General features: G+C 42.4%; 1 protein-coding gene across 1 annotated transcript in view; it reads left to right on the plus strand.

Moving 5' to 3' along the window:
* LOC145417563 (DNA (cytosine-5)-methyltransferase 1.L-like) overlaps nucleotides 1-14,083 on the plus strand; it is a 40,543-nt gene that overhangs the window by 12,160 nt on the left and 14,300 nt on the right. The window contains exons 8-16 of the mRNA XM_080286270.1: nucleotides 941-1,200; nucleotides 1,735-2,541; nucleotides 2,938-3,105; nucleotides 8,286-8,405; nucleotides 8,935-9,021; nucleotides 9,406-9,574; nucleotides 10,680-10,805; nucleotides 12,770-12,963; nucleotides 13,605-13,743. Coding sequence (XP_080142396.1) covers nucleotides 941-1,200; nucleotides 1,735-2,541; nucleotides 2,938-3,105; nucleotides 8,286-8,405; nucleotides 8,935-9,021; nucleotides 9,406-9,574; nucleotides 10,680-10,805; nucleotides 12,770-12,963; nucleotides 13,605-13,743 — 2,070 coding nt within the window. The remainder of the gene's footprint in view (nucleotides 1-940; nucleotides 1,201-1,734; nucleotides 2,542-2,937; nucleotides 3,106-8,285; nucleotides 8,406-8,934; nucleotides 9,022-9,405; nucleotides 9,575-10,679; nucleotides 10,806-12,769; nucleotides 12,964-13,604; nucleotides 13,744-14,083) is intronic.

A 14,083-nucleotide genomic window follows, 5' to 3' on the forward strand; every position in this document is an offset into this window, starting at 1 on the left:
GGTGGGCTGCATCACAATGCATTGTGCTTAGCTGGTGTGTGTTGCTGTGCTGCAGGGTCTGCCTGGGGACCAGTTGGGTACCATGTCTGAGCCAGATGATAAACATTACCACCAAAAATGCATAGGACCACTGATTGCATCCTATTTTGGTGCCAGATACTGCTTTAATAGAGCCAGGCAAACAGCACCAGATATTGCGTTGGGCTGGATATTGTGACAACGGATAATTAAGAGTTTCCTGTACTCAATACGAGAGATCATCCTAAATCTGAAAAAAATAATCTGGAAGTAGCAAGAAGATATCAGTATGTCGCCAGATTGAATGGAGTAATGGTCCTTGTATGGGTATGCATTTTTATATTATAATTTTTTTTGTTTAGATTTGGTAAGTGAAACATGAAAATGAAGGGGACAAAAAAAAAAAAAAAAAAAAAAAAAGTGGGGTAGGATCATTAGGTTTCAGTAATGTTCCCACAGCTAGCTATGGCTGAGTAGTAGATTTATTATGATTTTCTCAGTAATTCAGTGATGTTCATTTGCATGTGTGTTGATCTGCTGTATAACCAAGCAACCTATCAGATGAAGCCATACTCTGTTGTAAAGCAGTACCCATATTTGGGTTTGCCATTGTACAGATGATGTTTTTATGCACTGGAAGCTAAACCAAGTGCCAGAATTGGTCATTTACTTCCTAGCAGTTGCTGGAAACTGTTGAGAAATCCAAAACTATTGGATCTACTGTAATTGATTCCTGTGCTACTTTTCTCTGAGTTATGTCATTTGTGCCAAATTGATGCATACCTGGATTCACCTAGTTACTGCAGATACACTGAATGTGTATGCTGTATGTAGTGAGAGTTGAGTTCTGATGTGTTAGCCTATTTACAGTGAAGAAAATTGAATTGGTTCTGGTCATCATTCATAAATATGTTATTTGCAGGAGAGAAAGCACTTATTGGATTTTCAACTGCATATGCGGAATACATTTTGATGGAACCAAGTGATGCCTATGCTCAGTTTGTGGATGCAGTGAAAGAGAAAATCTACCTAAGTAAGCTGGTGATAGAGTTCTTGTTGGATGACCCTGAGGCATCGTATGAGGACCTGCTCAATAAATTGCGCACTACTGTCCCTCCCAGTGCCTCCTGCTCGCTCACTGAAGAATCTCTTCTTAGACATGCTCAGTTTGTGTGTGACCAGGTACGTGGTGCTGTGCTGGAGGTGTCTATCAAACTGTCTATCTTACTGATGCCTTTTCCCCCTCCTGGGGCAAAGGAATTTCACTGTGCAACCATCTCATTTAGGGTCATAGTTTGAAGGGCATGATATTAATTGTAGTAATACTGTTCTTAACTAGAACTGCTTTATATATATAAAATAGCTGCAGTTTGCATGTGGTAAGAAAAAGGTTGGGCATGTTTGTTAATGGTGGCAGTTTTCAACCAAATCGGGAGAATTGGCAGAGTGCTTTTTTTTTTTTTTTTTTTTTTTTTTTTAAACCATGATATTTTCTTTTATTTATTATTATTATTTTTTTTATAGAGAGAGAGAAGGACTAGGGTGGTAATTATTTGTGATCATTGAGTCACTGTTGCAGCTATTATGTGTGTGTTCTGCTGTTATACTTTCCATTACTTATTATGTAGATCTTACCTCATATTTTAATATGAAAAGGGCAAAGGGGATGATTATTTATATGTGCTTAATGGTTTTCTTATGTTTGTCTGTTGACAGGTTCACAATTTTGACCTGGCTGGTGAGGAAGGCAGTGATCCCCTGATTGCGTCAAGCTGTATACGGTCAGTGATTAAGCTTGCTGGTGTGACCCTGGGCCGGCGCCGTGCTCTGCGACGCACTGCTCCAAAGATCAAGGTCAAAATGCCAAAGTGGACAAAGGCGACCACCACACCACTTGTGAGGAACTTGTTTGAGTCTTTCTTCTCTGATCAAATAGAAGCTGGAGGAGAGACACAAATTGATGGGAAGCGGTCGTCACGGTGTGGTGTATGTGAGAATTGCCAGAGGCCAGACTGTGCTGTGTGCAAGTTCTGTAGAGATATGACCAAATTTGGAGGGTCTGGGAGAAGCAAGCAGTGCTGCATTGAGCGTCGCTGCCCCAACATGGTGGTGGCTCAGGCGGAAGAAGATGAAATAGGAGAGGACCTTGAGGGTATCAGCCTAGAGACAGTGGCAGCTGGGCAGATGCGTCACCATAGGGTGAGGCAGAACTCCAACCATGTGGTTTGGCTGGGTGAACCTATGGCCAAGGAAGGAAAGAGGATTTATTACCAGGGAGTGACAGTGGATGGGCAAGACCTCTACGTCAATGACTGTGTCACTGTCCAACCTGATGACTCACACACTGCATTGTATATTGCCCGTATAAACCACCTGTGGGAGGATACTCGTGGGATCAAGCACTTCCATGCTGACTGGTTCACACGCGGCTCAGATACTGTCCTTGGGGAGACTGCTGATCCACTTGAACTCTTCATCAGTGATGACTGTGAGGACACACTGGTGGATGCCATACTCAAAAAGGTAACACAGTGAAGATGCATAATTAAGTACAGTCATTGGCAGATCAGCAATATTTTTCATTTCAGTGTTCATCATTTTTGTGGGTAATGTAGGTGATTCTTGCATAATGCACAAGGCCTTTATGAAATTAATTCATCCTCAATATTCCTGAATCTGACCAGAAAGTTGAGGAGTGATTGTTTTAAACTGATGGTAGGATTAGTAAAGGGATATGATGAGGGGAGGGAGGTTGAAAGTGTGATTCTCTTGTGATTTGTTTCCTGAAAATGATGATGTAAGAGCTGTGTTTTAATCTCTTACCATGTTGTGGGAAATTCACCTTAATAAATAACGATAGACTGAAGAAATGTAGGCGAGAGCTGTGGATAAAGTGATCAGGTGTGATTTTGGGTACAGGTGAAAGTGATCTATTTTGAGGCCCCAAGCAACTGGAGAGAACTGGGTGGGATAGAAGACCCTGAGACCAGCTACCCAGTGAAGGAGGATGATGGACACACATTTTGGTATCAGAAGATGTATTGCCCACGCTATGGACGCTTCATTGACCCTCCAGCCCCAGAAAAGGTCAGTTCTCCCTCTGTCATCAGATTGTTCATGGACTCTTCTTGCTTTCAGTAGATATAGATTCTGTAGTGAAGACTTGTAATTTTCATATTTAGAATCTGTATTCTTTAAAGCAGTTCTGAGATACTCTGTCTTTGGACATTGATTATTTTCTCATTATATCTTGCATTGTCTACTGTAACTCTGTGCAGTGGAGTGCGTAATATATTTGCTGAAAAATGTGTTTTGGAGAGAGCATGTGGAGATTGTCAGGTGTGATAGGATTGATCTTGCTGGTCAGTCTCTTGAGTGTGTGGAAGAGTTTCGTTACTTTGGAGACATGTTAGTGGGGCTGGAGCTAGCCCTGTGACTAGAGTGAGAGGTGGTTTGAAGAAGCTGAGGAAGTTGCTGCCTCACCTGACATTGAGAGGGCACTCTCTCCTTGCTAAGGGATCTTTGTATCAGGTATGTGTGAGGAGTGTAATGCTGTTTGGTAGTGAGACCTGGGCAGTAAAGGAAAAGGATATTTGCAGGCTGAAACATACAGAAATGACAATGATTAGGTGGATATGCAGTGTGTCCTTGAATGTGAGACCTGGGGGGACTAGGTGTATGATGGAAGAGTTAAGAGGAAGAATAGGACTGGAATGTATTGGTGTTGTGATGAGGAGGGGTAGAATGAGATGGTTTGGGCATGTGGAGAAGATGAGGGATGACAGTTGGGAGCAGAAAGTGAGAAGTATGAATGCTTGGGGTAGTATGGGGGATGATAGTTGGGTGCAGAAAGTGAGAAGTGTGAACGTTGGGGGTAGGGTTGCAAGAGGCAGACCAAAAAAGACCTGGAACGAGGTCATAGAATGTGACCTCAGGGATAAGGGACTGAATAGGGAGGCTGCCAAAAATTGAGCAGCATGAAGAGCTGCCATTAGGTTACCAAGGCCAACACATGCAAATTTATAAATGAAATGAAAAATGTTCAGTCAATATGAAACAGAGTTGAGATTCATCATCTCTTACAGCTTTGTGTTTACCATCCTGAGTCCACTTTTAATCAGGACTTTGAATCGTGATAGTAATGGATATGAATGTGAATGATTGTTTGATGAATGAATGAAAGTGTAGCCTAATTCCTGGACATTCTGTTGATTATCCTCCTGCTTCAGTTGTTGTTATTGCTCATCAACCCCAGTCTGTCTGGCTGAGCAGACCCATCAACTGCAGGCAAGTAACCTCTCCTGCAGGGCCATCCCAAGCAGTGAACTGTTGTTTCTTGCAGTTGACAGCACCTCACCACGGCAAGGCATAGGGAGTAATTTGGAGGTTTGGTTCCTGGATGGACTCCATATTAACCTATGTCTACCCAGTTAACAGAGACATCATAGCAGGCTCCACATCACCCTGTTGTCTGTTCACATGGTTACCACCTAGCATTGTAAATACAGTACTGTAGTTTCCACAGTTAAAGGAAACCATTAGGCTTGTCAGTCAATGTAGGGCTACTCGAAGTGGAAAGAAGACTAATAAAAAGTTACAGGAAGGAAAGGGAGGAGCAGGAAGAGAGGACAGACATACTGTATATAGAATGAGAAAGGGGAATGAAGAGTTTTTTTTTTTTTTTTTAAATGCGAGGAAGAAGGAACCAAAGGCCATGAGTCCGCAGTAACAGTTCCCTCCAAGAGAAAAACAAAATACAATAGAGAGCCAAATTCAAGATCCGATCATTTTGAGATGCCTGGACACACTACGTTTGAAAGACTGGAGATCATAGGCAGCAGGAAATACAGACAGAGGGAGACAGTTCCAGAGCTGACCTGTTGCATAAATGAAAGACTGGGAGTAACGGTTAACTCTTGCATTAGAGAGTTGGACAGAAAAGGGATGAGAGGTTGCTGCCAGACGGGTGCTACGCGCCCGTCGTAGAGGTGGAGGAATGCAAGCAGACAGTTCAGAGGAGCAGTGACCATTAAAGTAGCGATAGAAAAGAGATAAAGATGCAACAGTGCGGCGAAGAGACAGAGGTTGAAGGGAGTCAGAGTTAATGAGACGAAAAGCCTTTGACTCCACCCTATTGAGAAGAGCTGTATGTGGGGAGCCTCCCCACACGTGAGAGTTGTACTCCACACAGGGGCGGATAAAACCCCTGTATAGAGTCAACAATTGTGCAGGGGTAAAGAAAGGGCGGAGTCGGCTTAGCACACCCAATCTCTTGGAAGCAGATTTTACAAGAGATGTAATATGATCTTTCCAAGATAAGTCCCGAGTAAATGAAACCCCAAGCATGTTCAAGGATGATGCAGGATTAAGCTGAATATTATTAAACATTAGTGGGCACACCTGTGGAAGATTTTGTCGGGTTGATAGGTGTAAGAACTGAGTCTTAGATGCATCAAAGACAACCATATTATTTTTACCCCAGTCAGAGATATGAGCCAAGTCAGACATTAGGTGTGCCATAGCCTCATCCCTTGTTTCTTGAAGTAACTGTTGAGATGGGCGTTGCGGGAACCGAATGGAAAGGTGAAGGGTGGAGTCATCAGCGTATGAGTGGATAGGATTAGATGTACAGCTTAGAAGATCATTGATGAATAAAAGGAAGAGAGTTGGTGATAGGACAGAGCCCTGAGGAACACCACTGTTGATAGATCTAGGAGAAGAACGATGGCCGTCTACAACAGCGGCTATAGAACGACCAGAAAGGAAGCTTGCGATGAAGGCACAGATAGAAGGATAGAAACCGTAGGAGGGCAGTTTGGAAATTAAAGATTTATGCCAGACTCGATCGAAAGCTTTGAGATGTCAAGTGCAATGGCAAAGCTTTCGCCAAAGTCCCGAAAGGAGGATGACCAGGAGTCTGAAAGGTAGGTGAGAAGATCGCCAGTGGAGCGTCCCTGACGGAACCCATACTGACGATCGGAAAGAAGGTTGTGATAGGAAAGATGCCTTAAAATTTTTCTATTAAGAATTGACTCGAAAACTTTTGAAATACAGGACGTTAAAGCAATTGGACGATAGGTGGAGGGTTGGGAGTGGTCACCCTTCTTTGGGACTGGCTGAATGAGAGCAATCTTCCAGCAAGAAGGAAAGGTACAAGTTGACAGACAAAGGCGAAAGAGTTTGCCTAGGCAGGGTGTAAGCACAGAAGCACAGTTCTTGAGAACAACAGGAGGGACCCCATCAGGCCCATATGCCTTGTTAGTACTGAGGCCAGTGATGGCAGAAAATACATCAACTGAAGAAATTTTAATGTCAGCCATGAGGAAGTCAGAGGGGGGAAGTGATGGAGGAACAGCACCGGAATCGTCTAAGGTGGAATTGGAGGAGAAAGTCTGTGCGAAGAGATCTGCTTTATCAGTAGAAGAAATAGCTACAGAACCATCAGAGTAGAAAAGAGGAGGGAAGGATGATGAGGTAAAGTTGTTAGAAAGATTTTTGGCAAGGTGCCAGAAGGAGCGGGAAGAATTCGAGTTGGAGAGTTGAGAGCATTTAGTATGGATGAAATTATTTTTAGTAGAGCGAAGAACAGACTTAGCACGATTCCGGGCAGAAACGTAAAGATTATGTGATTCAGGGGTGGGTTGGCTCCGGTACCTTTTGTAGGCCTTCTCCTTGTTGCGGACAGCATTAGAACAAGCGTGATTAAACCAAGGCTTTCTTGCGTTAGTCAGAGGATATGAGAAAGGTATGTATGCTTCCATGCCCGAGAGAATAACCTCCGTAATGCGCAAGGCACACTCAGATGGCTCACGGCCATGGAAGCAATAATCATTCCAGGGAAAATCAAAGAAGTACTGCCTGAGGGCCTCCCAGTCCGCGGTTCCAAAATGCCACAGACGACGTTTCCCTGGAGGGTCCACAGGCCGTACCGGAGTGATAGGACAGGTTAAGGTAATAAGGTTGTGATCGGAGGAGCCCAACGGAGAGAAAAGATTAACAGAGTAAGCAGAAGGATTAGTTGTGAGGAAGAGGTCAAGTATGTTGGAGCTCTCTCCAAGGCGGTCAGGGATACGGGTAGGGTGCTGTACAAGCTGCTCTAGGTCATTAAGGATAGAAAAGATGTAGGCTTGTTCACCAGGTGGATCCGTGAAAGGAGAGGAGAGCCAAAGGTGGTGGTGAACATTGAAATCTCCAAGAATGGAGATTTCAGAGAAAGGAGAAATGGACAGAATGTGTTCCATCGTAGAAGTAAGATAGTCGAAGAATTTTTGATAGTCAGTAGAATTAGGGGATAAGTAAACAGCACAGATATATTTAGTCAGAGAATGACAGGAAAGCCGAAGCCAGAGTGTGGAGAATTCAGAAGAATCAAGTTCAGGAACACGAGAGCAAGATAAGTCGTTGCGTATGTATACACAACAGCCACCTTTGGCTTTGAAATGAGTATAGAGAAAGTAGGAGGATACAGAAAAGGGTTTGCTGTCAGTTGCCTCAGACAGCTGAGTCTCCGTCAGAAAAAGAAGGTGAGGTTTAGAGGAGGAGAGGTGGTGCTCAACAGAGCAAAAGTTAGATGAAAGGCCGCGAACATTGCAGAAATGAAGAAGAAGAGAGTCAGACAGTGGTTCCAGGCACCTCGAGTCGTCACCGGGAGAGGGGCAGATGGTGGGGGCATTTATGGTCCCCCCCCCCCCCCCGGACTCCGAGGCTGGGTGAATTGACGCCATTTTTGGTGAATTTTGAATAGGAAGTGTAGTGTGTACTGTGCATGTAGTTTGGTGAAGATAGTTAGAGAAATTTGTACTGGAGAGCATGCTGGCCTACTCTCTGTGTAACTGAGACACTGAAAAAGTTCAGCAAAGGGGGATGGTCAGGAACTAGTCCTGAGGGCTGATGAAACGGGAGCTCCAGCACTCCCTGTCATCAGCTTTCCATCCACCACGGGAGTACTGCCCTGCTCGACTGGTGCTACAGTTTACTCCACAAGTAGTGGATTTTAGTCACCACCATCTACCACTAAACTGCTTCGGTTTATTTCTTTTCCTATTTCTTCATCATTCTTACATCCCACTCCCCACCTTTTTTTTCTTCTTCTTCTTCTTTATGGGAGGGGGGGTTATGACGGGCAGGGAAGTGGAGAGAAGAGAGGAAAAATTGTTTAAGAAAAAATGTGTAAAGGAGAGAGTGAAGAGCAGATAGTGTAGCAAAGAAAGTGAAGAGGAAAGTGACAGATATGTATAACTATGGTAAAATGCACTTGTTTCTTAAAGGAAGTGGATGAAACAATGCTGCATCGCCAGTGCCCCTCCTGTGCCCGTATTAAGAAGGCAGAGACGCGGGAGTTGTGCATCATGGGCCAGAAGCTGGATGAGGAATCTGCACAGTCTAAGGTAATATACAGTGCTAGGTTGATTCTTTGGCAATCCTTTACACCATGTAAAATTTAGGCATTGTCATTGGTTTGATCACCCCTTTAATAAGTAATTGATAGATTATCTTTAATTCATCTTTCCAGTTTGAGATATTCAGATTATATTTTTCGTCATCAAATTTCACCAAGGGTCCAGGGTGGAGGCTTATCCCCTATCCTTAAATGCTCTGTAACACAGTACGATACTGTACTTCAGCCTTAGGTGCTAACACCTTACAGAGGGTAATATGGATATTAGCTGAAAATCATACCATTGCTGTTTTAACAAAATTCTTGACTGAAGTTATTGCCTTCAGTAGTTGATCAAGGTTGATGCTGTAGTAATTTGTAATTGACAGAGTTTCCATCAATAGAATATTATCCAGCACTAGCAAATAATTTCAAAAGTGAAGTACAGTAAGTGCCATTTAATGTTGTATGTTCTTATGCAGTGCTTTCATTTAAGCCATATTTTGTTCCATTGATCATGCTATGTTTTTTTCTGATAGAATGATTATGCTTCATTACGCTACATGGATAACGACTATGCTGTTGGGGACTGTATATTTGTGAATCCAGATGCCTTCAGCTTTGATGTAAGTTCTCCTTGACTATTTTTGTATCTTCATTTATACATATATTTGTAATGATGCATTAGTTGTGAGGAGGTGTGTGATAAATTGGTTGTATAGTTAAGTAATATAATGTTGTGGTTAATTTGTTACCATTAATACAGATAACTAGATATTTGGGTGTTTCTGTATGGGAAAGGATGAATTCTAGTACTTCTTTGTCTGAAGTGTCCCCTACCCCTCCTCTTTTTTTTTTTTTTTTTTTTTTTTTTAAATACTAAAGCAAGACCTCTAATATTCCAGTAATAGATCTTTTAAGAGTAGCTCTAAATTTACAAATGTACCCGGTATATGATGAACGGATGTTGACCTGTAACTAAATGGATTAAATATATATTATATTTTTAGATCAAGGTGGCTGTGCCACCTCAAAAGGAAGATAAAAAGAGGAAGGTTGACGAGGAGATGTATCCCGAGTACTACAGGAAATCATCAGACCACATCAAGGGGTCCAATGAAGGCACCCAAGATCCATTCAGGGTGGCCAGACTTATTCGCATTTCTCCTCGGTTTGCAGGTATCACACACTTTTACTGTTTGTATTTCAGTTATCAGTTATTTATCCAAGATGTAGCCAGAGGTTTTTCTAATGTGTATACACTGCCAGGAATGTAGGATGGTGTCTTACAGGTTAAATGATCTGGATAAAGGTAGCCTAGCTTCTGACCATGCCCTGGACTTTCCTTTTCCCCCCAGCAATAATGAATTGACTCCCCACCCCCTCCCCCCATCGAAACCTACCTCTTGTGACATGTTTCTTGGTCTTCAAATGTTATCAAATGTTAATGTTGTTTTTACTATATTGTGTAATTATGGTTGGAAATGGGAGAAAACACAACATACTTATTCTGTGCATGACATAACTGACAACTAAAATTGATGATGATGATGATATGAGGATAAACTCCACTTTCCCCCTCTCTCCTTTCTCTCTTTACATTGATGTAAGGATGTGTCAGCCTGATGGTGAAGGGCAGGGTGACACGGAGGTGTTTGTGGTCATCCCCGCCGGCAGTATGATGTGCCATCTCCACAGCTTGTTACCTGTGTTGAAGAAGGGGATGAATTTTTTATCTAATATCTTTTTCATCTTATTCTTACCCCTAAAAGAGATCAGAGCCTTGGCCTGGATCTCTACCCCATGTGAACTTAGCAGATTGAGTGGAAATAATGTTTATAATGTTTTCATGTAACTTAGCCAAGCTGATATTATCATGGCTGACTGGCATGTGTATATGAAAGACATCGAGAAAGATGCGCTGATGGTTAGGACTGTGACATGGAGCCACAATTCCGGGAGTTTGAATGATTGTGTGGTCCTTTTCACTAGTCGGCCTGTCGATTAGGTCTTCCACTCTCGTGCGTTTAACTTTTCATTGGTTTCTATACCCTACCTCACCTTACCTGTGGGATGGGGGAAGAGACTGGATGATGGTGATGAATTAGGGTTATGATGATTAGAACAGAGGTCATGATGCTAATGATGGTGGTGGTAGTGGGAAATGGAGATGGCAGTCAGGGTTAGGATGATAATAATGGTGGGAAATACAGTTTTGGTGATTGTTTTGTGTTTATTGTATTTTTATTCATGCTTTCATTTATTTGTCTGTTTTTTATTTCAGCTGATACCCTGAGCCCAAGTGATGTGAGTGTGAAGGTTGCAAAGTTTTACCGTCCCGAGAACACCCACCGTGGCCCCCCCGCTGCACATCAGGCAGACCTCAACATGCTGTACTGGAGTGAAGAGGGTACACTGTTCTCACATTCACACCATACTCATTGTTATCAGTTATTTCGGTGTTGCATACCCTCATAGCATATTTTGTTTCTTTCTTTCATGTGCTCTCATGTCATTTATTCTTACAACTCTTTTTCTTCTCCACTTTCATGTGTTTTTTCACTCAATCTCACAGCCCTTTCCCTTCCTGACTCATCATTGTGGTGAATGAGGGTGCCCATCATCCATTCACTCAGTGTAGAGATGCCTCATGATGTCTACACTGAGTGACGAGCCAAATGGTTTCCTGTACTCAGGAAACCATTTACTACACTGAGTGGTAACCATATAACCGGGGGTTTTGGCAGGGTTAAGTGTCACTCGGATTCCCCTATCCAAAATCACTTAATCATGACAGTTGTTTCAGTGTTTTGATATTGCTGTTAACTCCTTTCCTTCAACACTTTTGTTTATATACAGACATGAGCAAAAGTTTGCCAACAGTCCTCAGCTAGTATTGTGTCCCACCTTCCATATTTTTCATTGCTCCCCAAACAACAGAGAGCAGCCTGCCTTCTCATACATTTTTGTTGTTTGCTTCATATTCATCATTCACCATCATCTGGACTTCCTTCCCCACCCTAGGGCAGGGTGAAGAGTAGCAACGTCCAGACAGCCTAAGCATGCCCAATCCAAGGGGCCATGCTTCATTCACTCGTCATTCAAGCCCCCCGGAATCCTGGCTCTATCAGATATGCCAGAAACATTTGCCATATTCTGTAGCTTCACATAAATGTATCCAGTAGAGTCAGTGCAGACGCTGTCACATTAAAAAGGGGTGCCAAATACCTGATCATGCACTTCTACTCACAATATTCATCCAGCCAGCTTGATCTCTTGTCAGTTCCCTAGCCTGACTGACTTCCATACCTCTCTTCCTCACACACTTATCCACCATATCCTTCCACCTTCTTGCCGTGCATCACTTCCTTCCTCCTTCAGATTCACTCAGATGTACCTTTTTTACCAGTCTGTTGTTTTCCCTTCTTTCCACATGACCATACCATCTCAGTACACTCTCTTGGATTCTGATGTCCACTGACTTCCTCTTTCCATATCTTTCACATATCACGTTATTAAATCTTATCCTATGCACTCTCTGTACTCCACACACATTCCTCAGCAGTCCCATCTCCACTGCTCTTACTCTTGAATTTTCATTTTCATACCACACCATAGTCTCACATCCATATGTTAAAGTTGGCACTAACACTCCTGCATTTTGCTAACACATAAAAATAGCTCATGTAACATTTCCCATTGCTGTACCATTCATGTTTACAGTTGATACCATACTCCATCACAGCATCTTCCCTTCCTTACTCGTGTGTTAATATCGCTGACCATCACACCTGATCTCACACACCTTTGTAGTGTACCCTTTGAAACACCTCATCAACATATAACAAGGACATGTAGGTGATCCTTGTATGTCATCTGTTTGAAATATCACAACTTTTTCCATATACAGTATTTGGTGCTGTAAACTGAGAGAACTGGCATGTTAGCTCTATAGGTAGCAGTGGAACTTCAGTAGACAGTTTTTTTGCAATATCGCTGTGGACTTGATTGCAAACAGTAATGTTAAAAAAGATAATTTGATAACTAGGACATACTGTACGTAGCTGACTTATCTGTGTATCTGTAACCTGACAAATATTCAGTCCCTGAGTTTGCTGAGGCCTATGTTAGTTAGTTGTTGTTGTTGCCTTAGACTCATTTGAATTGTCAACCCAGTGGGCCGCCAGCTTGAGTTGCCCTTTCCTGCAATCCACGTCCTTCCTTGCAGGGGTCAGTGAAGTATGTGAGGGATGTTTGTATTACCAGACAGTTGAGCTGACTAGTTATATTGGCGCCACTGCATGAAGGTGTCTCTACAGCACCATTTTGTAATTAGATTGATGAGGTACTGAGTAAATCTTTGGCTTCACACAGAGACCTGGATAACCTTCGGTGATGTGGCTGGCAAGTGCTTCGTCACATACCAGGAGAATCTAGGGAGTAAAACCACCGGTGACCTGTTAATTGAGGGATCTGACCATTTTGTCTTTGCCGAGGCCTATGATGCTAAGCGGAAGGAGTTCGTCGAGCCTCCTCCCAAGGCCCAGACCATAGGTGGTGTAGGGAAGGTATGTCATTACACCTACATTAGTAGTTAACACTTTTAGGCATTATTAGCTGAATAAAGCTGTCTGTCATTAGGTGGAGTAAAATAATACAGGTGTCCTGATCATGAGAGAGTTAATGTTGATAAAAGTATTCTGTACTCACTCAGCTGAACAAAGTAATCTTGGGTTAGCTGGAATAATATACTGGAGTTGCCCCAGCCCTGGGCTCTTACACTCCTCATGGGGCAACATAGGATTGGATGATGGATGGATGGATGGTCACTGATATGAATAGGTAAACCACAGGAATCAGATGATATACTTCTGTAGTTTACTCATGCTACCTCCAGATGATTTTATTAACTTTGGAGACACCAGTATACTATCTGGATTAAAACATACCTCCATTAACCCTTTTCACTACCCAGTTTCTCTCTGTAAGGTGAATAAAAACGTCTGAGGTAGCAAGAATAAAATATGAAATACATAATCAGCTTAAAGAGGTTATTACTAAATTGTGTCATGCTTTATATTGTAGCTCATTGTTATTTCATGTTTTGCTAAACTCTTACCTCACAGTACTGTACTGTATGTCGCATCTTTGTCTCATGGAAAATTGGGCAGTGAAGATAATGTTGTGTTTTTTTTCTTCCACGTTCTAGGGTAAAGGAAAAGGGAAAGGGAAGGGTAAAGGCAAGAGCGCGTGTGATGATGGAGAAGAAGCATCATTCCAAGGATTCAAGGAACCAGTGCAGGTTAAGCACAAATTACGCACACTGGATGTTTTTGCTGGTGTTGGAGGTAAAAGATTGTTCTGTTGTGTTATATTGTTAATGTAGTTTGTGTGGTATGGTTGAGTTCATTTCATCCTTCTGTTTTTCTGTCTATTGATTGACTTCACATCCATTGAGGTGTGGATGATGAAAAGAATTTTTCAAGGATTTGAATGGGTGAATGCAGTGTGTATTAAAATCTACATGACAAGCTTGCACCCATTGGTAGGTGATGGAATAACTCAGTCCCATAGGCATCTGTGACATGGATCAAAAGAGTAAATTAATATGTGTGGATGGTTAAGACCTGTGAGGCAGACCCAAAATTTTTAGACTTGGATAATTAGTTAATAATTGTGTGACCCAAT

Source organism: Coenobita brevimanus, chromosome 110 (assembly GCF_032717465.1).
Source record: "Coenobita brevimanus isolate Jiangsu-jjx chromosome 110, ASM3271746v2, whole genome shotgun sequence".
NCBI classification, from domain to species: domain Eukaryota; kingdom Metazoa; phylum Arthropoda; class Malacostraca; order Decapoda; family Coenobitidae; genus Coenobita; species Coenobita brevimanus.